The following is a 27,931-nucleotide window of genomic DNA, read 5'->3' on the forward strand; positions in this document are numbered from 1 at the left end:
TTCACTGACAGCATTAAAAAAACCTGATGAAGAGGGCACTCCCCTTCCTTCAATCAAGCGTTCTTCTATGTTGGGAAGTAAAAAAAACCTCAGAGTGCAGCAGGGGCATCATGAGATGGGGGCAGCAGGTACTCCCCAGAGATGCCCAGCACACCCATTCGCTGGTCCAGGTCCAATGACAGCAGAGATGACAAAAAAAAAAAAAACAAAAACCAAAAAGAACTAGGAATAACAAGAGGGTGTAAAATAAAACCAAACTGTGGTAGCCGTAAGGTTAGTGGAATGACACAGAAAAGGCATCCAAAAGGAAGGATGAGTAATATCTTTTTCTCCATCCATCCTTACTTAAAAATTACAAGGAGCTGAGAATGGCATGAATCATTTTTACCAAAATGTAAAAAAATCAAAACGGAAAGACAAAACAAAGGTGATTGGATCAGTAGTACTCATTGATCCCGAGTCCGTTTTTAGAAGGGAGGGCCGCAGACATTGCTCCCTGGGATCACAGGAACTCATGAATGCGCAGGTGAATCCTCTGAATGATGTTCTTGCAGTCGTTGAAGACCCGCCGAATGTTCTCCGTGTCCACGGCGCAGGTGAAGTGAGGATAGCAGTCACGGTATCCGTCTCCTCCCCCGGTGCAGATTCTCTGTGGCACACGGAGGGTGGGGACATCAGAAGGGGACCCGTGAGACACCGCACATCTCACACATCCGCACACACGCACACACAGACACACACACACAGACACACACACACACACACACACACACACACACACACACACACACACACACACACACACACACACACACACAGAAACCCCATCACACACTCATATACAACTGAAACAATGATACACACACTGGATTGCAAAGACATCCCCCACCCCCCACCCCATACACACACACCTACACAGCACAACATAGAAGCAGACAGGAAGACATCTGATGCATTGAATAGACTTTAACTGCTTGACAAAATAAAGAATCACATCAAACTCTGGTTTCTGACAAAGACAAAAGAACGTTGAGTTACATTAATATCACAATTACAGACTTACAAATTACAAATTGTGCCTTGCACCAGACAGTGTGTGCAATTCTCATGACTTATGGAAAGCACAAACCAAAATCACACGATCGCCATGAAAGTCAGAGAGCGAGTTACTGCTTGAAAGTATTTCTTACAAGAAACTCATCCTTGATGAAAAACTTGGCTCTAGTCACTCTTGGGTCTTCACCAGGCTCAGAAGTTGCTGTTTAGATAAGAAATCAAAACACACATCTTACTTCAACTCAAACACTTCAGGGGACTAGTGAAAGTGCAATCCAAATCTATACACAATCAAGAGATGAGGATTGTGCCAGCATCAGACAAGCAACTTTGCATTTCTCCTCAGGTTTTGACTAATCATGATTTAGATGAAGCTGAATCGAATGAGTCTGATGTTTCATCGATGATCCGAAAGAAAACTGGGGGCGAGTCTGAAGATAGCAAGCCGCAGCGTTTCAGATCACCTCCACCCATCCAATGATTCACATGCAGATTCCACCAGATTGAGCGCTTTCATATCACTCAAAGCAAAAGCAAATCCACCAAAGAGGAATAAACCTCCATAGACTTCCTGACCAGCCAGAGGTTCCTCAACTGTGGGCTGAGGGCAACATGTTTCCCACCACTGGCTGCGGCGAGGGGCTAAGGACAATAAGGCCAGCAAAAATCACTGGTCACTTTTACCAGCATTTTAGAAAATATTCTAATGTACATTAAAATGTTTCAGTCAGACAGCAGTAAAATATGAGGCATTTATTTCCTCCACGTTGCTTGTGAATAGACCACGGACCTATTCATCATTTAAATAATGGAAAGCAACTGTGGTGACAAGCCACTGTCATTTAAGATGAACTGTTAATACACGTTTTTTGTGAGGGGTCTTCATGATCTTTTCACAGTAGCTCATGCATGGTGAAGTTTATAGAAAATGGCACTTTGTAATTAGGCTTCACGCATTCCAAATTTTCAAAGCTAGCACACCTGTTGCAATCAGCTCTGTGATCAAGATGATTTTTTTTCCTCCTGATTTTTGTCACATTCCCTGGTCGTGTGTATTTATCGCTGCGCTTTGAAGCTTGAGGAAGCTGACATGCTCATTCGAGCCACAGCCATGATGACATCTGGAGATAGAGGCGCATGTGCTGCTCCGTGTGGTAAACCAGTGGCTCCCGTGCCAGCTCTGCACACAGTGTACTGTACCCTTAAGTCTGTTTCCTCCCTGATCAAAATGACCAGCTTTGGCTAATGTTATGCTTTGTTCTTTCTCTGGATGTCATTGCCGAGATTTAATGGAACCAATCAGCATCATAACATGATTTTCAGATAAAGGGGAAGCAACCTGAGCAAAAAGCAATATATCACTCCATACAACTCCATTTTGAGGAAAATTACCACCATTGTAATTTTTACCAAAAAAAAAAAAAAATCTGACCAGTAACAAATTCCTAACTGTTGAAATGTTTAAAAAACAGACAGTTCAGACCAGTAATACAGTCAGAAGTTCTTCCCCCACCCATGTGCAGTGAATGGCTTATGAACTAAACAGAGCTCCCTGGCAGTTGTTGTAGTTGTAAGTGGGAAACTTGTTGAAAGTTGTTGATGTTCATGTTGGAAGAGGCTGGAAGCATGCCAACTGTGAGGTATCTTAGAAACCGAAGGGGTACTATGCCTCCTTTATGCAAAAATAAAATTCAATTAGCCTTGTGCTTGACTTTCAGACAACAACAGCTGCAAGTGGAGTTCCATGTGATGTCTGGTATGAACACAACCTTTTATTTTGTACGTTTCCTGTGCTCCTATCCATATGCTACTTCACGGTATTTACCTTGAAACGAGACATTTAAAATTATTTGAGAGAATATATTTTATACTATTTCAGAACAAATAATAACAGTAAAATTTTCTTACCACAATGAAGTGAACTTTCCATAAAGTGCATTTTCTTAGCATTATTTTGTTTTTATTTTATTCCTGTTTTCTTGCTTTAGTTCCCTCTCAGAATCATTCAGCACATACCTTCATTTGGTATGGTGTAGTACGCATACTCGGGGAAGTAGTCTTCGATTTTGGATTTTCCTGCTAATACCTTCTCAGCCAGCAGGTCCTGCTTGTTCAGGAACAGGATGACTGAAACGTTCCGTAGAAACCTAGAAAACACGATAAGACTGGTGTCACAAAGCGAGGCAGAGGGTTTAATTTTGGTGAGATCAGGGGCTGGTCTGTAATGGAAGGTGACAGTAATGAAGGTGCCACAGGGTGCATGCTGCTCTGCCTGTGAATGTGGGCCACTGATGCCAGGGGGCAGGCTGCTTCGTTCCGGATGTGACACTAAGCAGGTCGAACTGTCTCTCTTGTACTGGTAGTTGGTTCGGGTCCCTGTTGCTATGTTGCCGTGTCTGCACGCTCAGAGAAATCAGTACCATACAGCGATAAGCACTGTTCCTTTCGAGTTAGCATATACATTTCTGTAACTTCTGCTTGTATTGTATAGTATAGCATCCAAGACCAGAGTGACCCTACCCTCGTTATTACTGTTTCATTTTTAATCGGGCTTGTTTAATCATCCCACTTTGTACAGCTGTCGCCATGCGATACATACACACAATACACAAGTTGCCAGGGGTTTACAGTACATTGTTTCCACGCTGAGCATCCTAAAGCCTGATGGTGACTTTACGAGAACACTAGATAGCCTTGCAGCACAAGAGGGAGGATAGAGCAACCTGTTATTCCAGATACTTCTGAAGAGGTCCAGCGCTTCCTGTAGCCTGTTAGTGCTGTTGTCCTCCCTTAGCACCATGTTGTAGCTGCTGCTTGCAACGACGAATATAATAGCTGTGACATCTGAAGATAAAAATACAAACCGTTGAGACCTGCACACCTTTTACTAAAAGCACGCTGTCTGTAGGTTCCCTCAGCAGTTCAATTGTACATCTTCATCCAATGTATGTATGTATCTACCGGGAATTGCTAATGAAATTTTAGCTGAAAAGTTAAAAAATATTCGAGGGTAACCTGGCGCCAGGGAAAGTGCTTTGTTGAGCAAGCAAAGCATGGTGCAATTTGACTGATTGATTTATAAATGCTTCCAAACACTTTCACTGGGTTTGAGCTTTTACACGTAACTGTCGTTGTCACCATTTACACAAGGCTGTGGATGCTTTGTACCAAAGACAACATTTCTAACACAAACTCTCTGAATGCTGTGATGAATGTGTCTGCACCTGAGGATCAGTCCTGTCACTATGTTAATGTAACGTGGGTCGCATGAACAATTTTACAGTGATCCACAAGGCTTTGAAAAAAACAGCATCAAGTGATGCACAACAACTCATTTCCTCTGTACACATATCCACCCACCCACATGTGGCATTACAAGCCCAGCTCACCATTGAAGCACTGGATCCATATTTTCCTCTGAATTCTCTGGCCACCCACATCAAACATACTGAGAGAGAGAGAGAGAGAGAGAGAGAGAGAGAGAGAGAGAGATGTGAATCAATCACGTGAGAGCTCTGCTGTGCCAACACAAACAGCCTTGTTCTAAGAGCCTCCCTTCTCAATCTGAGCCGTTTCTGCAATTCCTGTTCATGCAAAAATGCCCAAGCAACAGAACAGCTTTAGTGGAAGACAAATATCCAATTTGCTCATTCTGATTTTGATTTTTTTTTTGGATTATTTGGAAAATGAAACTTAGTATGTTTAGATCATGAACGCTGGTTGTGTAAATGAAACATGCCCCTGTGTGGACAGAATGACGCACTGCAGTTATCCTCAATGTCTGGGGTCTAGCTGAGGCCCACTTAATATCCTCTGCTCCACTGGGTTCATTCCAGGCACTCAGATTTGGGGAAATATCCAACCAAATGAATAATTTCGGTTGAAATAAATAGTTACACAAAATATTTCAGATGTTTTCATCCCACACCAATGGATAACATTAGCATAACATCCTAATTAATTTGTTGTACTGTATCATGCTAATTCACAGAACTATACCTGTTTCAACCGCTTCTGCTGAGTCAGATGCAAGAATATACAGAATGCCACAAAGACCAGTCCAGTTTTATCCACTCCCCTCTACAGCACAAGTTAAATAAGGAGGCCCAGCTCTCGTTGTGATGTTTGGATTGTACTGAAAACTCAGTTGAACAGTTGAACAAATGTGATTTGTGTGATCCTGTTCTCCTGATTAAAAACAAGGTTTTACTACACAGCACCAGTCTCAATGTTTTCTTGAGATTCTAGTAAAATCACAGCAAAGGCACTTACTGAAAATTTACTTTGTCTACTTGAAATCGCATTTCAAAAATCCCTGAAGTTAACACCCGACAGCGAAGAAGATCCTGGAGGGCAGAAGAGAAAGGGACGGACAGGCACAAAGACAAGGCCATGAAACACAAGAGATTGATATAAGGTAACCTAAAATGAGGTCCTATTCGATATAGTACTGTGGAAACAAAATCATTCCTCATTTCTTTGAATGAAAGTGTAAGGAAAAACAAGGCGCAATTCCGATCTTCGCAGAAAAGACTTCTTTATTTACAGGAACGCAGGAACGGCAGTTGTCAATACATGAAAACGCACTCTGGGTTCAGCGGAGTCAATCTGAACCCCGAGCACTCAGCAAAAGCATTCTTTATACTGATACAGAGCTTTGATCAGGATTGAAAATAATTAGCATACAGGTGGTGAAATACAGGAGGTCTGGTAATTACATTATCTTCCCTAGCAAGAACAGTTCTCAATCACCCATCATCTTCCATTTCTTTAGAAGTACCAGTTGCCGCAACGGTTAGCTGCGGCCAAAGTGACAATTGAAGTCTGTGAGCAGAACTGTGGTTACAATAAGCCCATCTAGACAAATTAATACAGGTATTTGCATACCTTAAGTGAGAGGATCTGTGATATCTTATGCTGCACTGAGTGAGCTGGTTTAGGGATCTGGACCAAAATCTTACAAAAGCTTTTTAATGAGTCAAAACATTATGAACAAAGCTGGCATGCCAATGCGTCTACACTGATCCACACTTTAGTAAGTTATTTTGTTTGTTTGTATAGTTTTATTGTTATATAGGTTAACTTACCTGGTCTGTTGGCATGTAGTCGTTCTGTCTTACCAAGTCGATTCTGTCCAAAAAGCTGTGAAAAAAATGAATAAAATGACATGTACTATTTTTTTGCCATTTCACAATTTACATTTAACAGGTAATTTCAACAGCTGCTGCGACTGACTTTCACCAGCTCCAGGACAGCTATTAGATCAAAAGCTATTAGATGAAATACGTCCAACACACCCATCTTATTCCCAACAACACTTACAAGGAATGCTACAGTTAGGACTTAATCTGAATTTTAGTGCACATCTCAGCAACAAAGCAAGGTCATTTTATTCTTCTTTTTCTGAGAAGGACAGACATTTCTGATGACCTGTTGGTACAGGCTGTCAGTTTGCCATAAGTGTTTTGATTGTCGTGGCTACGCCAATTCTAATTCCCCCCCCCCCCCCCCCCCCCCAACTCAATGCTGGGATTGCCAAGTGTGCCGTCTACCACAACACCTACTTACGCATGTGCCGGAGCGCTAAAGTGACGTAATCCTTGAGATTCACTTGCTCGCAGTCCACAACTATGTTACTCACTGCCAGCAGTGCAATACAGGGGACAACAGATTAGCAAATTACGTGTGCCTGATGAGCTGGAAGGCACTGATGGGCGATGAGTCAAGGAATCCTGGCTGACGTAATCCCGCAGCAGCACCGTGGACTCACAGCCACCGCTGGCTGATGACAGAGTTCTTAACCAAACATGCAATGCTGGGGCTGCAGGCCTCAGCCTTCACTCTGATCGAGCGTCACCTTTTCAATACAGCACAATCGGTGCAGTGTATGCATACGCGCGGAAATGTATAAAAAAATACGCCAGTTTCCGCTACCTTCTGTGTCCCCAATCTCAGATTAAATGCTATGAGTACCTAGGTAACCTATATTAAGAGGCTTAACTGTACATCCAGAGCTACAGCTCTGAGCCACAAACATTTGGAGTGTCTCTTTCTGTGGAACGGTGTAAAAAACAAACCCCCCTCCACAACGAAGAATGTTCACCACTGCAGGCAACATATGGCAAGCTCTGCTAACTGGTTTCACATCAGGCATATGGACACAGCAGGGGGGCACTGCGCTGCACATCAGAGAACTTTCTCCACAGGCAGTCTAACCAGGCCAGCTGTAGGAACGGGTGACAAGAGCGTGTCTTGCTCGAGGGCGGTGCCATTTAGCACCAAACCGCGTGCGGCAGTCCCTTCAGGAGCCAGTAAAGGTCACGGGAAGTCATCTCTGCCGGGTTTTACCGAGGTCACTCTGTGCGCCTGCAGGAGTCCGCCAGCAGAGGGCACGAAAGCACAGGCAATGGGGTGGACGTTTTCGTGCATGATTAATATCTACCCTGTAATCCCCTCCACTGAAATGAAACTGGAATGCACGCACAAAAGAAGTGGCAAGGCTAACAGTATACCTGCCCTTGCTGAACATTAGCTTTTCCAGTTACATTCTGTAGACAATGGGTGCATATTTATCTCAGTCGTATCATCATTGTCCTCATCAGAACTGCTCGGGCCTGGTTGGTCACTGAGGTTCACTGTGCTGATGCAACACCCAGAACCGCCTGATACCCCTAGACTTGACCCTAGTCATGCTCTAAACTCTATAAAGCATGCAGGTCTCAAAAAAGGCAGTCTGGTATGAGCTCTGCCTGAAAGATGATGCGGTTTGAAGGAGACGCCTCAGAGCTTCACCGAGCTGTATTCCTGGTACCCAAAGCGCAGTGGGCGCTAGTGCAGCGCCTCCTCCTCCTCCTCCTCCTGGAGAGAGGAAGAGCGATCCAGGGCAGCAAGACACGTTAGCAAACTGCAGCAGATAACCTACTGTTTGAGTATTGTCGTCTAATGATCACAGTGAGGTATTTTCTGTCTACCGATTGTCATTTACGACACTGAAACACAATGATGAGGGTGTGCCACAACTCAGTCCTGTTAGCGCCTGGTAGGCTCTCCTGCTGCACTGGCTGCCCCAGCGTGAAGAAAGATAGAAGGTGTCCTGTACTCCAGCTTAAGCTACAGTCACCCACACTGAAAGACAGGACTGGTCCTGCACACAGAAAATATTATGTATTCTCCAAGGGCTGCAGCCTCAAAGAGAACTAGACACACACAAGACCGGGAGGAAGTCCATGGCACAGTAAATCTAGCAACCCATACACTGCTCCACAGATTTAAACAAGTTAGCTTTTTTAGCCCCTTTCCCCCCAGAGCAGTAGGTTATAATTATCCTGCACACAGTGGGTGTTATGTTTAGAGGGCTATTTGCAGAACTCTCTAGTTTCAGTTTTAGACCCTCCAGCACTTAAAGGAATGGGCTGATCCAGGAGGGCCAGACATCTGAACTGAGCGTTCTGACCCGCATTTCCAGAAGAGATCCACCGGAGGCAAGTGGGACGCGGCACACATTCTGAGTGTGCTCTAGCTATTTTGTGGGGGAGCTCTGAGTATTTTCTAGGAGAGCTCTAGATTTTTCTAGATGAGCTCTCGGTATTTCTGGAATGAAGCAAAACTCTTCGCATTTGAAACTAACACGAGCAGCAAAGGTGGAGTTCTAGCTTGAGACAAGATGACAGCGGGGAGGATGTGACCTGTTGATCTGTCTCAGAAGACCCCTGCTGCTGCCCCTTTGTAGCAGGGAGTGGATCATTTTGAGAGCAGATAACTTTGCTTCCAGGTGACCTGCAAAATATGCAGAAGTAGTAATACACCTGGAGGATCCCAAGTTCAATTCTTTATCGCTCTCTGGCAGCCACAGCCACACCCACACACACAAACGAAGGAACCATCTCCAGACAAACAGGAGCAATAACTCTTAGGTGTGACACTGAGTTTGAACTGTGAGGGCACATTCCTGGGGCTTTGTCTTGTGGTCAGCTTAAATGTTGAAACTGAACAGAAAGTACACCATTCACCTGCATAATCTCACAGATGACTGATTTAATAGAATCTACTGTTAAAACGTACAGTTCCCTCAGAATCACACCTGATTAAACAGGGACAAAAACAAGATCCAAGACCAGCATCCACTTTCAGTGCAGATACTACACCATTCCCAAAACCAGATTTATCAAGTGGCTTAACACACCTACTACATTCCATACAATATACACATGATCTCAGCTGAAGGAATTTCAGTCTGTCAACTTGAGACAAGTTCTCCAGGCCCAGGGCAGCAGTCCATTGGCATCCGTGGTCTTCTTAGTTTCTCAGTTTTATTCATTTCATCTGTGCTATAATTATTGTACTTGTTTGTCTTATTAACACATTTTTTGATCTGACATGTGTATGTGTATTGTTTGCTGCTCCTGTGTTCTGATACTTTGTATACTTTTATTTTTAAATATATTTAATCTCATGAACATTAATTGTTCTGAAAAAAATCTCATTTTGTAACATACCTAATTTTTTCATTGTGTTAATTTACTTCAGGGAGTTAACTCTTTGATGTTTATAACTCTCCTCATCCTCTGCAGTGAGTCTAAGAAAAGTTAGTTTCTGTCCATTTCATACCCCTTATTATTGACTCTTAAATTACTTAAGGAACCAAGTGCTGACCGCAACTGAATCATAATCACTCGCATAATGGGTTGTGATTAAACTCCCACCCACCTCCAACATACAGATCATATAAAATTATTCAAGTTAAGATGAGAAAGAAAATTGGATCAAGTTAAATCCGTTTCCACACTCCTTGGCAAGCAGGAGATACAGAGCTGTTTTTAGTCTGTGTTATTTCCATAGCAGCTTCTGGGTGGTGTATGTCCTTCCTGCTCTGCACAGAGACATCTTTTGCTGACCATGCCTGCTTTCAGCTACAGTTGGGTTCCTATGGAAACACTGACAGTCGGTCGATACAGCTCCTCTCCCTTTGCCTGTCCATGCTCATATCACTTCATACCCAGGTCAACTACAGTCTGCCAGCCACACAGCCAGACAAATAATGACTTGCTCTGAATAAAACTCTCAGTCAGCTATTAGACTAAAAGGCCTACTAAGAGACTTAAACACTGCAGATTTTCCATGCACCTCATACACAGAGGAGCACTGCTAATGTACAGACACAGAGGGGGCATGCAACTGAATAACTGGTTTGAGAAACTGCGTTAACTATCCAAGATGAAGCGATACAATGAAACTGGCTGTTGACATAAACACTGAGGGGTCCATGTGGTGGATGGAGGAAACAAGAACTGGGCCAATGAAAAAAAAATGAGGTCATTCCGTTTTTTGGCTGAGATAAGAGACAGGAGAAGGAAACAGGGACAGAGACAGAAACAGGCAAATCAGGCAGCCAGCACTTGGGGCAGCCTTCAATCTGAGCACGCCAATATTGCAACGAAGCCTAAAAGTAAGACCATGGAGACAGATTCATAAAACAACCAATAAAAACCCCTAATGACAAGCGAAGTGGTGGAAATAATGACACAAATAGTTCATTTACTCATTTGAAAGACGAGACTGAAGCTTCAGAAACACATGAAGCTGAAGCTGCTCTATCCACAGCTGGCTGTAATACAGCAGGATGATGGTGATTACGCTTGTGCTTCGGCCTAATCTGCGCTCACCTGACTGACAGCCGCTGGCGGTTAGCTTTCCACAGCGTCACCTGTCTGAGTGTGGCCCCCTGGTCCCCGCTGGCGGAGTCCTGGGTGATGGCAAGAGGAGTGGCCACACACTCCAGGAAGGCTGCAGGCTCAGGCAAGCAAGTTTGTTCGTACTCCATGACCACTCTCACTCTCCCACCAAAACTCCTCCAGCCAGAAGCTCTGGGCCTGTGAGTGTGGGCTCTCCGTGCTAATTACTTATACCCGGACCACCATTATTCCTTCAAAGCACAGAAAATCCCCTTGACATCCCTCTTGCTAAACAAGCAGTGAAACAAGCAACATAATGCAATTATTTACTGTCCATGTGACCTGTCAGGGAAGTGAGTCTAGTGTATGTTTCCTGTGAGATTCACACCACCCTGGGAGTGAGCACGTGCAGACACGTGGGTGTATGAATGAATATGTGTAGTGGGGAATATGGGGCATATGCATGTCAGACAGACCAAATGCGGGCCTGTGTGGTGTGGGATGACAGTATAAGAGGGTATGGTAAGTGCGCATGTGTGTATGTCCCTGAGTCTCACTCTATGCAGAGCAGGGGTCCAGAGAGAGTATTCAGCCTCACCTTCCGCCACTGACCTTCCTTTTGTTTACGCGCTCCTGGGATACTCCTTTTAATGCAGCGCCGGCTCACGTGACCCACAGCCCAGCCTGTGCACCGCAGAGCCGCTACCGAAAATAGCCCAGCTTGCCATGGCTCCCTAGCTCATTTACATAAGCTCCAAGGGGGGGAGGAGTCCCCATGGAGGGGGGTGAGTGACGAACAGTGGGGCAGTGTGCCTACACAGGACTTTTTACCTTGCACCGCAAGAGCAACTGTGTTGTTCTCCTCTTTTAATTCATAAATTCCTTTTGGTTGCCACTAAGGCCGCCGTTTGTCAAATGACCAAAAAGGTTTCCCCTTGTTGTTACTCTGTTGGTTGTTCAATCAATGCTGAAACTGACCAGTCAGGGAGTGAGGTGCAGAAAAAAGTGTCCCGTCTGTAAACTCTTGCCAATAAACCACTTATGGTACTGTAGGTCCTCAACACACAGGTGGGAGCCATTATTACCAATCACAAAACAAAATGAAAAAAAATGTGACAAAACATGATAACTTTGCCCAATATCATAGAGAAACAATCACTAGTGAGTCCTATGTTGTGTCCATAGATGACCCAAATCCACACAGCCAGTCTTAAACATCAGTCACTGTAAACTGACACACCAGTACACAATTAATGTACAAACATCCAACGTACTCTTTAATCATATCTGAACAACACAAAATAACCTAAATTACATAAGCAACAATTCTAGCTAATGCATACGTTATTCTGACACAATACATTCACACAGGAGAAAGCGGTACCAACAGAGTCTGTTCTGCAGCAATCTCATTTTTTCTGATAGATTTAGTAGATCTCAGAGGTAACTCACCACCTATGATGAGGAGCACGGACTAAGGAACTGCCAGCCCAGAATATGTTAGCTTCACTTGCAGTCCACCACTGTGGAGCTAGAATGCTTGTTTGAATGCCTGTTGTATGATTTGCTTGAACCCTACATTAGCCCCAGTTCACAAATTAATGAGCAAAAAACAGAAGCCCATGTGAACTATGATAGTTTGTGTCAAAGCACTCATAGGCTTGACTGTGAGCATTTCACCCAGGCAGTTAAATTCCTATTGATTTTTATCTTTTATCGCCACTTCTATTGTTTAGTCGAATAACATTTTCCTAGGGTTCATGTGCATGCCCTCATCCTACTTGTCAAGTATTTATGTTCTGGATGAAGGCCATTCCTAGTGCACATGTTTTTGTAACCTTAATAGGTATTCAGCTTCTCTTTATGTGTACAAAGGAGTGCACAAAGTATACCCCTGACGTTTTTGAAGTTTGTTTTACAGAGAGCGCTCGGGGAGATAATGCAGTCATGTTAATATCAACAGAAGGCTTGTTTATGATATTCTGAGAATACACAAACTCCTAGAGATGCAACAGACACGTAAAAATAGAGTTTGATCTACAGTATAGATAAACCCTTTCCTGTATAGCAGGGTCTCCTATGGCATGAAGATATAGTCATTTTACATGCAAAATGTAAGTAAACCAAATAGAAGATTACACACACTGTTTTGATTCCTTTATTGATGTACCATCTGTACTGTTGTGGTTTGTGTATTTGAAGGATAACTTTGTGGGTGTGGGTGTGTGTGTGTGTGTGTGTTGGGGGGGGGATGTCTTTATTGTATCATTACTTTATATTATAGTCAATGATGAACTTATGAAATGTATCCAACATTAGTGGACTGACTGAATCACTTATGAACAAGCAGCACTTGTATGAGCACTCCAAAATGTAATGCTGTACACTTTTACCATATGCAGAAAATGTGTTGACCTTCATTGATGGCTATGTTTTCAACCACACTTGACTCAGAATTGCTACTGAAGCAAATGAGTTTAAATGAAAGAATCACACTGAAGCAAATGAGTTTAAATGAAAGAATCACACTGAAGCAAATTAGTTGACATGAAAGGATCAAACTCCATTACATCCTCTCTCTAATACTGATTTTTTAGCAAAAACGTGGAATACACTAAATTTGTGTTGACCACGTTAAGTGTGAACAGTGTCTTCTCACAGCCACTTTCTGCCTCATCCAAAGCTGCAGCCAGGACTGTGTAACAACCACACCAACCTGCATCGCCCACTAGATAATCAGCACAGGGAATGACAAGATTCGCGTGACTGGGATCTAATTTTACACATAATGATGCTGTTCTTGAACAGCACACGGAACAGTGCTCCCTTTATAATTGCACTGAGCTATATTAAGGTTTTATCTGAAACAGCATTCACAGTACACTCAGCACATCCTGGCGAAGCCCAAAGGTCCAGCACAGAGCCAGAATTTCCACTGGTATTTAACAAGCATTCTTTTCAGCGGTGACAATGTTACTATGAAAAATTAAAAATAAAAAACCTAACACACCTTCAACCAATCAAGGATTTGTTTCCCTTCACTGCAATGTTTGAAGTGTACTTCAAGTACTGTAAGTACCATGCTGTATAACCCATATTGCCATGGAATAATTGAAAACAATCAAAGAAAGGAGTGCTACTAGGGACACACGAGAATTATAGTGTGCATTGTACAAATTACAGTCAAGTTTAATTAGCACCTTGGCTTTGCTTTAATCTTGTGTGAATATTACTATTCTGGAGCAGGTCTTTACACTGCAAGCTCACTCAAGCCGAGGCTTGGTCTGACCAGTCTCTCAAGGCTTTTGTATCCGTAAAAATAAAGAATATCTCAACAGCATAAAATAAGACATAAAATAAGCTTTTTTTAAGCAATTTTTTGGTGGAGAAGTACAAGCAGTGGTTGACTCAGCATCAATACAACTGGTTGCACACCTGACAAGGTCAGCTGATGAGATCTTCAAAGGCATGCCTCTTATCTGGGACAGATCTTGTAGGATGTGGAGACGTGTTCACCTTTGAATGCAGATTACAATGAGCCAGACAGCGTGACCATGAGACATCCCATATACGAACGCAGACACGTACAGTATTGTACCGCTGCTGTTCAAAAGGATAAATGTGCTTTGTGCAATCTGCACTGATTGCACATCAGTTTTCCACTCTTTAGCGTATGCTCTTTTAGCACAACAACAAGTAACCTGTGCCTACTTATTCAGTCTCATTTCTCCAACAGGCCTTTCTCTGTCAAGCATTCATTCATCTCTGAGCAGAAAATATTTGACAGATAGTGATGAGCTTTTCTCAGTGAGTTTCTCCATATATTTGGGAAATAAATGTGTTTATTCCGTTAAGCTTGTGTGATTTTTCTGAATGATCTGGATGCTGGCATAAAAGCTTCAAGGAAATGTGACCTGAGCGGAAACTGTGTCTTGTATCACACTCTCCACATTTTGTACAGATGATGTACATAATGTACATAATTGATGTAGATAATTATTGCTCTGAATATTATACACTCAATAGCTATATTCAAGCATACAGAAATCAGTGTTTTAAAGTCCTACAGGCAAAATGCTCAAACTATTAAGACTCTTAAAGAAGACGTACATGGATGTATGCTCAAGCAGAAGCCATGACATCTGATATTGAGACAAACTCTAACAACAAAGAACAAACATTTGGTTGCTGATGGCATTTACATCATGACTAACCACCCTTTTAACCACGACCAAATCAAATTCATAAACAGGACAGGAAGGATGACCGCAATGACCGAACATCCATACAGACAAGATACAACACAGGCTACCCTGTGGTCTACCCAGAAAGGATAATCATTAGTAGGAAATCTAATTGCTTTTCTAAATTAAATTAACAGAAGAAAAAAAAAAGGAAATCTAACCACTTCACATGGTTATGGCCATATTTTTTTCCATTGTTAAGATCTGTTAAGATCTGTAAGAATACTGGTTTTGATTACCTGCTTTTTCTTTTCATTCTCTTCGTCAATGCTGTCTCATCCACACTATCAATCCAGGAGTAGAGCCAAAGAAAATATGACCAGTCTAAACAGAGCACGAACAGCCTCTATGTTAAGGCTAGAACACAAAATACAATTTCGAAAACTGCATGCGAGTGTGCCTTACATGCTACACAAGCTGGCCGTGCAGCGATATCGGAGTCAATGCTGACACGGTGAGCTTTTGAAATTGGGGGGGGGGGGGGGGGGGGGATTGCAGATAGGCACCATTTCAGAATGGGGTTATGATTTGTGGGCCACCCAGTGCTTCCAAAGAGTCGATAAAAGACAGTGACGTTCCCCTCACAGCTCAGTAAGCTCCTAGTCTCCCACTTTCTTGGCTTGGTGCTAGCGTGTTGCTGCCACTGTGTCCTCCTTCCTTCTGCGCAGTCTCGCTGCTTCTCGGCTGCTGTACGTGAAGCAGTCTGAAGGACTATTTTTCATTTGCTGCTGGCAGTCCTTCCCATAAACTTGTGATTGGCTCCTGAGACGTGACGCTTAACTCAACACTGGACAAAATTTGCTGACTTGCTAGAAATTTCACTGGATATTAAACGTTCTTCCAATAGCAAGTACTGCAGCTTGCAAGCGCCTGACACACCTCCATGTTTAAGTAAAAGCACCAATTTAGGCATAACCACTTCAACTTCTCTAATTTCAACAATAATCACAACAAACTGTGGACTATTTACCAGGATAAAGTCATACTGCATTAGGCTTCAATGACATATTTCAGGATACAGTTCAGCTTTGTTTAACTGTATGAGAGTGCTACACCCTCAGCAGTGTACCTACTCCACTGCTCCATACAGCCAGTTGTGGCCCATGCCAAGAGGAAATGCGCCACACATAACATAATCCCTCTGCTGCTGGGGCATTTTCTTACCAGACACAAGAGGGCAATCTGGAGCTGATCTGTGGCGAGTAGCACCTCACTTTAGTGATGCTGTAACAGCAGGAGCTGAAGTAGCAGATAGGGCTAAGGTGGCTTTCTAAGGCCACTACAATCAGCACCATCATCATCTCTACGTGACATGTCAAATGAATTACACACAACAATTCAGCAATCTTGAAATGCTGAGATAATCATCTTATGGTCTCAAAATAATTTTTGGGAAATAAAACAGGTAAACTGTCAACACTGCTCCTGAAAGTTAGAAAAAATAGTGTGCTTGATCAATAAATTAAAAAGGACAATAATGAGTAATTCAAGACAATTGAATTGGACACTTTACACTGATTTTATAAACCATTTTAGAGACATAACTTGTGTTCTTGAAGGAAAAAAGGTCTGTCAGTGGACACCAGATTTGTGACCAGCGTGCTAGCAATAAAAAAAGAATACTTTAAGACAACAATGAGCCATAGCATAAAGAAACAGGAACAGAACAACTACTTTGCAAGTGCAAACACTTGTGGTCTGTTTGTGTCCAGTTAGGCAGCCTGCTTTACGGGATGCTGCAACAATGGGGAACTTCCGGAAGGGGGTGGGGGGGGGGGGGGTTAACTGGGTCTCAACTCACTCTGTCACTGTGAATAATCAATACAATGCCCCACCTCTGTGGTATGAAGCTAAAGAGGAAGTCAGGTGACTAAGATTGTGACTGATGCTGCTGGCCGTACACACTAGAAGAGCAAACAGGGAAACAACTGTTGCTCACCCTCCTGTATACAAACTAGTGTGGACCTGCGATATCGCAGAGCTCAGCTTACTGTTTACAGTGGACAGAAAAATATTAATATAATAATCCCTGGTCAGGTACCCCTTAGCAATTGGGTTCACAAGTCTAACACTGTATTGCCATGGGTATTTAAAGGGTATTAAACCCAAAAATGGTAAAATCAAAATAAAAAATTGTGAAAACAGCATGAATAAAAATGTGCGGTTTAACAAATAACGGCCGTTGAATGTACTCACAGCACAGTATGTCTCATAACTTAGAATGGCAGAAGGGACAGCTGGGTCTGTCCTGTGTCTGCACACCCAAACCCTGCACAGCTCACATTCACACCGGGGTCTCCACTGAGCTCTTGTCAAAATGGAGTACAAGTACGTGTTCAGTCCAGGGCAACTAGGAACTAGGAGAGAGCATGTTGAGAGCAAGGTAAGTCACCAGCCTCTTTGGTTTCTGGGATGTTGTAACTATGGTAACACACACAGAACTCTATCGTCCAGATACACTGACGATTTGTTGGAATTCACGATTTTGTTAGTGGGTCACTTCCGCTGCAGCTACATTTCTCTTACAGGTAGCCTATGCTGTCACAGTACAGTCATGTAAACCAATCAGAACAGTGTCATGTGTGGCGACTCAGGCAACTGGTCAGATTTTCTGAGTAATTGGATACTTTATGAAAGGATTTGTATCCACCTAAAGTAAAATGGAAATCAAACTCAAAACGTAAACAGATTGTATTTTAAAAAGTCATATCTTTATAATTTTAATATAATCTATCTTATTTTTTACATTCTTGTGCATTACCCTAGGAGTTAATTCCAATTACTTCCAGTAAACATCATCCTGACATGTTGCACACACTGCAAGCAGGATCAGCTTGAAAGCATGCATGTTTGAGAAGCGTACCTTCTCTACTTTCCACTGAACTTTCCACTGTACTTTCAACTGAAGTTGCCTGTGTTCTGCACCTGTGTGCATGTGTTTCTGTATCCATTTGCTCTGGTTTCTGTCTGTCTGTTCAGGTGCAGTACATACACAGGTGGGCATGAAAAGGTTAAATGTGACAGAATGTGTCCAGATCGAGAGTCGATCTCCAAAAGCTGCAGCCGTGAACAACGAATAAGATACATTATGTTGGCATAACCTTGATGGGTACTTAGCCAGGAAAATTTATACTTTGTTGCAGTTACTGTTTTTGAACATAATCAGCCGATCATTGGGAAAGTACAATGCAGGAATACGCAATTATTGTGAAAGTAAGAAAAAGAAAGCCAAAGCAATCTTATGGAGATACATCCTAAAGCAGCCAGCTATTTTGCCACAGTGGAATTGATTTTCATACCACATTCAAAGTAACGCAATCTCCATGGCAAAAATTGGTTTGGGCTAACTCTAATGTCCAGTGATAACACTCAGTGTGACTGACAGCACCACTCTGGCACTACAGCATTTCAAGATGGTCAGCAGGCGACAGTCTGCCACCGTTGTTATCCTTCTAATAACAGCAGAGACAGGACAAAACAAGCCGGTGTCAGTGGAGATGTGATTCCTATTGTGTGTGCATCTGTCTTTGAACAGGATAACTTGAATGGACAGATCTGGATGACAGTTGGTGAAATGGTTGGCTGTGCGACAGGATGGAAATGATCTGATTTTTGGTTCTGCTACGGTGACTGGGATTTTACTGTCTTTCCCTCCCAAGGATAAAACCTGATCTTGATTGCAGTGAAGTGGTGAAAGGGGAGGGGAGCTTTGCAGAGTCGGGCCTATAGTGCGGTGTGAATAACAGAGGCAGCACTCTTTCGATGTCGGACACAAGCTCAGTGGACACACAGAGAGGAGGGGGTGCTTACTATTCCGCACAGTCGATGAGCTGGTACTCGTTGGAGCGCTCGAAGCATGCCTTCACTCCCTTATCATCCCACAGCTTCTTCGCATGGTCGAAGAACTCCTGCTCCCAGAAGAACAGAAACCATTAGACGAACACAGTAAGAGACTCTCCCAGCACACTAAAGGCAAAGCCCATCAAAGACATTTTTGCACTGTTTGACGTTCAGTTGATAATTTGGTGTATATATAAATCATAGTTGACATAGTCCATGTAACATGCTAATGATGTAATATGTTAATTGGTTAAATAAATTTTTTGATAAGTATAATAACCTCAATGATACTCAAACATACCAAATAAACAAAGGGCTACAGTACGCAAAAAACCCTTTAAATCACCTGAAAAGATGAATGGTTTACTTATCATCTTACTTAGGTAAGACTATGACTTACTACATAATTTGTTGAAGCCAATTTGAATCTGAGAGTATACACATCATATGATGGTCAGATGATTTAAATCAAATGGTGATCCAATGGAATAAGACATAGTTATTGTCTCATGTGGTTATGATGAAATGCAGGAATAAAATTTCAGCTTTTGAAAATTAAATGCAGTGTCATATTCTGAGTCATGATTCACAAAACTGTCATTAGACATAGATATTGCACCATACATGATATTGCTGTCTTCTAATTTTATAAACCCTTAATGTTTGCCAACTATATTACAGTTGCTTCCTCTTAGATAATTTCCAGGTAACACTGTGGTTGTGTTCATAAACATCATAAACTACAAATCCCCCAATATGCAAAGCAAATAGTTTCAATCATGCAAACTTCCTGCTTAGGAACAAGAATCTCATTTTTGAGGTAGGAAGCCACCAGCAAACAGGGAGAAGAAAGGTTACAGGTGTCACTGTGGAACTGTGTTCATTTTAAAAATAATTCACAAAGGAAGACAGGAAACAGCTGCAAAGGTGAAGAGGCCCATCTTGGCACCTGGAATCTCAATACCCTGCAATAATGCAATCTCGTGGAACAGCTTCAACTGTCAGACAACTGAATGTTGGGGTACAACTGGGATGAACATCACAGCACAGTACCAGATAAATGCTATACCATTTGAATGGGACAGTACAGTGGTGCTACCACAACAGCCCAGCAGATGATTCTGCAGAGAGCTCTTCAAAGGCAGGGCTTCTGATGATCACCTATAGAATGAAGCATGTCAGGACTGAATCCTAAGACAACCACTGTCATCCCATGTGAAAGGAAAACAGCTGAAGGTTTTGAACCTTCGAAGCAAACTTTCTCCAGACAGCACAAGTATTTGTTTGTTTAACATTATCTTTACACTAATCAACCTTTTACAAAATCAGGTCCTGTCATGTCTTTGGTTTACCAAGTTCATTTCTTTGTTGTGCCCAGACACTAACATATCTTCTAACTGTTCTGGAACTCAGGAAGTGCTTCACAATCTGAACCTCAGTCAACAGGCCACAACGGTTTGGAGGAATGCCCAATCTAAAACATTTACAGAGAGACTGACAAGAAAATGATTTATTCTGCTCTTCTTGTCCTATTAATATACATCTCCTCTGAAATGTCATGATGTCCTCTCCAGTCTCAAGAACGATAAATCTGTCAGTACAGTTTGTTATACTGTAGTAGAAGTAGTAAACTGCAACTGACAGTGCCAATGGAACCCCTTCCCAATAACAGTTTCATGGTAAGATCTATTCCATCTTTGCTGGATCGGTTTTGTATAGTTTAAAAAACTCAAAACATTTCAGAATTATGAAGAGCCAGTCATCATCCCAGCTTTAAATCCTACAGGATCCAAACTGTCTGCTCTAAATAGCATCAGCTTAAGACAAACACTGTCAACACTGTCCATTGTAGACCTCCTGGCTCATGCCTGGTGGAGGTGAGGAGAGGGACAGAGAGCACTCAAAAAGCAGTGATTCCTGAAATCAAAATGCACCCCAAAAAGTATGAGGAGGGCACCCAGAGTAGGATGCCCGAAGGCTGAGGAATGTTGAAAAACTCCTTTGATAGTTGACGATGTGTAAGGGAGAAGTAACAGGTTTAGAGACACATCATGTCAAGAAGAATGCCAGCCATCTTGCTCACAGCAATGTTATTTTAAAGAGGGAGAAGGCTACCCTGCTTTGAGAGCAACACAAGGGCTTTTGAGATCCCACTACACAAGCTCCACCATGGACATCATTCACCAACCAGTCGTGTGGGGAGAAGAAACGACAAAACCCTAAGGACTGGTTCATTTAATTTGCAAACTGGTCCCATATCGAAGTCTTCATTAGCACCAGGACAACAGACAACTACGCTGAAAGATAGTTTATAATTGCCCCTCTGCACCCTAGGGGTTTGGGTAATGATATTCCTTTATGCTCTAGGTAATCTCCTGCACCTGTTCTCAACTACCAGGATGATTACCCTGCCAAAGAGGATGCAACCCTCCGAGGGGGAATGGCTGCTCCAGCTTAGCAGCATTAGTTTATGTGCATGTGCTACTGCTGCCTTTACAACTTGTTAATCAAACAAAAGAATCAATGGAATATGCGGCTCAGAGGCTGAGCAACAGTCAGCTTCCTGACCAAAACCACCACAGATACTCTGTGGACAGTTTTGACAGTTGGATGGTTTTGAGATCAAGTTATTCCTATATGTAAGATGATAGTTGTGAGAGAAACTCCCAAAGATAAGACTACATTTTTGTTTCATTGTAATATTTACTTTTGCAGACTACAAGACTACAGCGTTATAACAAGCAATAATTATACTTGAAAAGCATTGTGAAAACATTGTATAGCATGAACACTTTTTCTAAAGGTGAACCAAGGCCAGAATGCTTATCTTCATGTTTATACAGAACAACCATCTGTATTCTGAGAATTCAGATACCCTTATGATATTGAAATGCACTGATAGCAAAACCAGTGAAGGATGTATGCCCACTGATACTCTTTCTCTTTTTTGCACTGCAGTGTCCAGCAGTGAACAAGCATTCATCCTTCTTTGGAACCCAAGGTGCCCCTCAGAGAGTCACAGCAGTGTCAGTGAATGTGAGCAGCTACCAGTCAAACAGGCAACAGCATGGAAGAAGGAGGAAAGAAAGACAAGGTCCATGTGAAAAAATGTGAATTGTGGGGAGAATCCCGCCTCCTCAAAAAAAAAAAAAAATAAATAAAAAATTCATGCCCTCATAAAACCTAGAGTCACAATAAAACCACACAGTGACAGACTAACTGACAGTGATGTGTGGGAATCTGATATCTGGTCCTTAATGAGATACCATTCTATTTCACTGCTGAAGCACCTACACAATACTGTAGCAGCCATATACACTCCTATTAGGCTACCATCTCTATTGTTACCCTACAGACTCAGTTACTGAAGATGGCAAATTTACTCACAGTGCTGCATACATCCTCCTACATACACTGGTGTGAAAAAGTATTTCCCACCTTCCTGATTTCCTCTTTTATTGCATGTTTCTCTCACCGAATGGTTTCATATCATCAAATAAAATACGAGATGTGATTAGACACATCCGCAATTTGTACAATGATAATTTTTCCCCGTTACAATTACCATCACGAGACTGGTTAGGTTGACTTACAAATAGTTGAGCTAAGCTTGTCAAATAAGGTAACTTGTAAGGTTAGACACACGTCATATTAATGTTTTGCCAGCACATGTCAAGCTACGCTTATCACTTCATGATCTCCTGTAGTTTGACTCAGCCGCTGAAAGCCACACACACTTAAAATTATCATCACGTTTCCCCTTTTCGTGTTGTCCTGACAGTAACCTTTTTCATGATTCAGTCATTAATTCATTTTCTGTTCTTCATCTGTCTGTTTAGATAATCTAGTTTATTTTGTTTTGTTTTCTCAGTGTTTGTCTGTGTTGTGTTAATAAACTTCGTCTGCATTTTGTATTGACAAACCAGGCTCTAATAGGCTTAAAAGACCTCATTTTATTAATTATTATGTTCGTTGAGGACTGTTAACTATCCTCACCAAATGGCCGGTGCCTCTGTGAGGATAGTCATGTCCCCTACTTTATTGGTGGTCCGTGTGAGGAAGTCTAACATCCGCTACACAATGATAAACCCCATCTGAGAAGAGTGTGACATGATGTACATCACACAGGGACATGGAGGATATTCTATTTTGAGGGGGAAACCCAAACAACTTATAAATCTAATTTCAACTTCATGTCAGCGTTCAACAAAAGCTTTAAAAATACTGTGCGTACGTGTGGGTGTGCATGTATCTGTGTGTCCACATACATCTATGACTGTGCATGCCTTAATTCACAAATCAGTGATGGCTGGGGAGAATTAATATTGTAGCATTCTGATCCATGTTTACCTGCAGATTCACATTCAGGATTGTGGTGAGTCAGAGAAGTGAAAAGACGGCTACTTTTAGCTCCTGGATGCATCTAACAGACACCACTGAAACCCGCAGTGAGACAGCAACATGGTTGCATTTCATTAGATAAGACTAACGAGCCAAACCGTCTGCCTCATGTCCATGTCCTGTTTATCTCTGTGGACTTAAAATAATAGACTAATTAACTGGTGCACCACATCTCTCAGCATTGCTCTTAATCAAAGCAGACACAGAGAAATATGCCTTTTTTAAGCAGACACTATCAGTCTCTTTCAGACTGTATTTAAGCGGGTTGATTTCTGTTGTACGTGGACACACAGGATGGACACAGATGGAAGACAATTGGTATGAAGAAAGAAGACTCTCCTCACCAACCCATGCCCCCACCAATGGCATCATTATGCTGTTTTTGGGCACCCTTGGGTAACAGTCATTACAAAAGTTACAAGTCAGAGATTTTTGAGTGGATAGATGAGCATATATCAGAAAGCACAGCTCTCAGCACAAAGTCATATCTTTCTTGATGAGAAGAATTTGCCGTTTTTAACATAGATAAACCATTGAAAGCCAAACATTTAGTTCATAATGTGGATTAGAGGCTGCTTCCTCTGTTAGTATACATTACATTACCTGACATTGCAATCATTTAGCAAATACTCTTATCCAGAGTGACTTCCAGCACAAAAGAACAGAAATGTAACACAGTGTGAAACACAGAATGTCTTATGATATAACGCACAACTGGTAATTGGCTGTGTACTTTCAGTAGAGAAATGTCATAAATAGTATGCAAAGGTCACCAACACATCTACTTTCTGTTTAATACAGAACGTGTTCAGTCTGGTATGAATGATATCAGGCATTGTGTTTCTACCTTTCTGTCTATGGACTTTTTCTATGAGAGGGTAGAACACCTGTCACTTTAAACTTACAATTCAGATTTACATTTGACACTTTCTGCTTGTTAGTCACTCAAAAGCGTAATGTATCTGTATTGTGCCGATTCACCACTATAGCTCAGAGTATTAGGCTTGAGACAGATGGATTCAGGGAATGAGAGACAATGGGTTCAGGTTTTCTTTCTCTCACTTCTGACCAAAATACAAGTCATTACAAGAAAAAAAAAAACGGCTATAGATTGGAAGGAAAAAGATATGGCTAAGCTATGGCTAACTGCACAACCAAAGGAAGAATTCACAACCAGTCAGCACCATAAATCTTGCCTAGCTGCATGTATAACTGTGGATTGTTTGATGATGAGGTGAAAAAGGGAAGAGGGAATGCTGGCCCCCCTCCCCTGCTTAACTGTAGTTGACAGGAACATTGTCATAGACCTCACTGAATGCATGGTGTAATGTCATGCATATGTTGAAACCTACACAAAACAAATGACACATCCGCTACACTCAATTATAAATTGGGCTCAGCTGCCGTAAAGTGGCATATGCAGTCAGCAGGACACAGGAAGGCATATAAAGAATATAATCAGACAGCAGCTGTCAGGCCCAATGAGTCCCTTAGATGCAACTAGAGCAGTGTTTCTCAGTCCTACTCCTGGAGCCCCTCTGTCCTGCATATCTTCCATCTATCTTTGCTCCAAACACACCTGATTGAAATTAGTGCTTAAATCAGGTGTACTCAGCTAATCAAAAGTGCCACTGATGAGTTCGGTCAGGTAGGCAGAGCAGGGAAAGATGGAAAGCATGCAGAGCAGGGGGGCCCCAGGAGCAAGATTGAGAATCAGTGAACTAGAGGGATCTGTTTAGGACAAAAGCATAATTTAAGATCTATAATGGAAAAGCTCACGCTGACAAACTGCATGTCTGAAAGGTACCACGCATCCAGTGCTTCCGCAGACAGCTGCCCACACAACAGCACCTCTTTCCTGTGAAAGAGGTGCTGTTGCTTTCTCAGCCATAACCTGTAGCAGACAGGAGTGGTGGTGGTGCCTTCCCATCAGCCACTGGAGCACAGTGAAAAAAAGATAAAAGCTCATTCCTCAGGGCTCGCTTCCACAGAGCCTGGTCACACAGAGCCTTATTAGACACAGTGTGCAATTCACTGCCATACAGAGGGGCAGAGGACAGAGCAGCTGGAAGGTTCACTTTACAGGACAAGTTAACTGTGAGTCACCCAAGGACGCTGCATGTCAAAATCCATGTGTGTGCAGTAAAATCCAATTTTAAGCAATGCCGGACATGGAATATACAGGAGATAGACAAAATTATGGAAACACCAAATGCTCTGCTGTAAATGGGATACACAGAAATATACATTTTAAGCAATTCCCCCTTATTGCACCATCATTTTTGAATTTACTAATCGTATGTTAACCTTATGTTACCACGACAACCTCAGCACTCCTGTAAGAGCAGCGGGGCCTGCAAATGTAATCCTCCACAACATTCACGAAACCTGCAGCAACTATTTTTCACACTAAGAGACCCACAGAGTGCCACAGTGAAGCTAACCCCGACTGGAGGATTGATTTGTCTCTACTGGCAGGTCACACCGGGCCTGAGGGCAGTGAGCTGAGGAACCCCGCTGACAAACCCAGCTAGAACAAGCACCTTAGCTGACAGAACCACTCAGAAGCTCCTGCAACATACTCATAAAGAGGACACAATACAGCAGTGGTACGAAAGCTATTATGAAACACACTGTGGTTAAAATCTATGTGCATTTTAAATTGCACGCACCACCAGATCAGGCACTCATTAATTACAATTTAACATTACACATACACAGATAAAGTTACTACTACATTACTCCTAATGTAATCTATCTGTCGCTCGTCAATCACAAGTGTCAACCATAAAAACTAACCCAAAGTTTTTTCCCAAAATGTTCAAAATAAAAGAAGGCCATTAAAGGTTACTTGATGATATTGGATGATATAAGAGAGGTGGGGGGCTTTCTCTTTTCCATTGCAAGCTTTTCAGTAGCCATTGTCAGATGGCTGTCATGTGGCTGCATGAAAGTGAGTGTTGTGACAGAAAAATAATGTACATTGTTTTAGCTAGACTCTGACTTGTTAAATAGAGATACTGATGAAGTACACAACACATTTAGCTACCTACATATGTAAAAATTACTTTAGGACTGATGAAACCAGGTTACTAGTGATTTTTTCCCAAACATGAGCTAGCTAGCAGCAGTAATGTTAGATTAGTCTGCTAACGTATGCTAGTTTGTGGATTTCTCTCTCGCTAACTATTGCACTGAAAGTGCACTAAAAGTCTGTCTGATTCTCCAGCATCCAATCACAATCAGCAAGTCAACTATGAGCAAGCGAGTATACAATTACTGTTAGGAGCTGGCTAATTTGGCAGCCAGCAAATGTTTGTGGAGCATTATGAGCCTTAGGTAATGTGGCAAAATGTACCTCATGGTAATTATGAAGAATTCATACAGAAATAGTGGTATTCATTATTTTGTGGAAAAACGTATTTCATTAAATAAATGTAGTGTCCTATTCAGCAGTGTTTTGAAGCAGATTAGGCTTCTTCTGATGGGGCTTTCTGTGTTAAAGCATGATGATAGAGCTTCTATTAATATTTGAAATGTGTGAAGAAGCCCAAAATCAGGCTATTTTTTCTGTTTACTGTTTATTATTTTATTATTTTCTGTTTATTATAACATACTTACAACTATTATAACGTAACTACATAACAACATCTTCAGAACATTGCCAAAACACATTTTAAAATTTCAACAGTTTACAGTAATTTGTCTTACCTGTGTATATTCAAAGTCTGAGAGAGGGGCTACACGTTTGATGTAGTCAATTCGGAACTGGTTCTCTGAGTTGGCTAGTGGAACTGGGGGTATTAAAGTGCTCATTGCTGAAACTATAGTCTGGAAAATAGATAGAACAAAAGGATAGGCATTAAGATTAATTCAGGATAATTCTGATGATAATCAAGCATAATCAGCATAACTGGATGGCTGTGAACAATCTTATAGCAAGCAACCCCACAAAATTTTTTACATTAATAATGTTTAATAAACTAGACCTTACCACTATGGCATCCTTCACATTTTTCTGGATGTCCTGAATTTTCTGTTTCTTTTCTCTGTGTGAAAAATGAATGAACTTGATATGTAGGTAGAAATACCAAGGGCAAACATTATAGAAAAATAAATATTCAACTATTAATACAGAGATCATATGATTACATGTTGCAAACAGATGGGTAATAGTCATTATGAGCATTTCTGTCTGAATGTATTTGTGTGGCCATATCTGATGCAGAAAGATGCCATAAAGAAGAATTTGAATCTGTTTTGATGTTACACTTTCCTGGAGAACATCAGATAATTCCACAGGTGTCAGTGAAATTCATTTTAACAGCTATTTGCTCAGCCACCACGTAAAGCTAGCAATGCTACAACAAGACTCTAATCAAGTTCTAATCATTTACGATATTAATTAGGAACCACTTCATATTATAGAAACATATGACAACAGTGGTCATGTGATCACGGGTTTGACTTGGGCTGAAACGCATGATTAACTTGTGGGATTTTACAGCTTTGGCATAGGTTGTCCACGAAAAACACAAACGCGTTAGCATTGTGTCCACGAATTATTGAAGAGAGCACAAACTTTCGTGCACAGAAAAAAAAAAACGGATAATTCCTTTCGTGCACTGAATTGACCGTTGTGCTTTTCATTTTGTGGACAAAAGGTGGAATGCACTTCGCACTATGTGGACAAAAGAAACTCATTCTGTAGACAAAAGT

General features: G+C 41.8%; 1 protein-coding gene across 2 annotated transcripts in view; it reads right to left on the reverse strand.

The window, feature by feature from the left end:
* Positions 1-163: 163 nt before the first annotated feature.
* Positions 164-27,931, reverse strand: part of gnal (guanine nucleotide binding protein (G protein), alpha activating activity polypeptide, olfactory type) — a 39,444-nt gene continuing 11,676 nt past the window's right edge. For both annotated transcript variants that reach the window (XM_036521409.1, XM_036521410.1), the window contains exons 3-12: positions 27,207-27,261; positions 26,924-27,043; positions 18,782-18,879; positions 6,144-6,198; positions 5,329-5,402; positions 4,446-4,504; positions 3,780-3,900; positions 3,073-3,203; positions 1,191-1,258; positions 164-649 (exon numbers count right to left, since the gene is read on the reverse strand). In XM_036521409.1, coding sequence (XP_036377302.1) covers positions 503-649; positions 1,191-1,258; positions 3,073-3,203; positions 3,780-3,900; positions 4,446-4,504; positions 5,329-5,402; positions 6,144-6,198; positions 18,782-18,879; positions 26,924-27,043; positions 27,207-27,261 — 928 coding nt within the window. In that variant the 3' untranslated portion in view covers positions 164-502. The remainder of the gene's footprint in view (positions 650-1,190; positions 1,259-3,072; positions 3,204-3,779; positions 3,901-4,445; positions 4,505-5,328; positions 5,403-6,143; positions 6,199-18,781; positions 18,880-26,923; positions 27,044-27,206; positions 27,262-27,931) is intronic.

The sequence above is a fragment of the Megalops cyprinoides genome, chromosome 2, assembly GCF_013368585.1.
Source record: "Megalops cyprinoides isolate fMegCyp1 chromosome 2, fMegCyp1.pri, whole genome shotgun sequence".
Lineage (NCBI taxonomy): Eukaryota > Metazoa > Chordata > Actinopteri > Elopiformes > Megalopidae > Megalops > Megalops cyprinoides.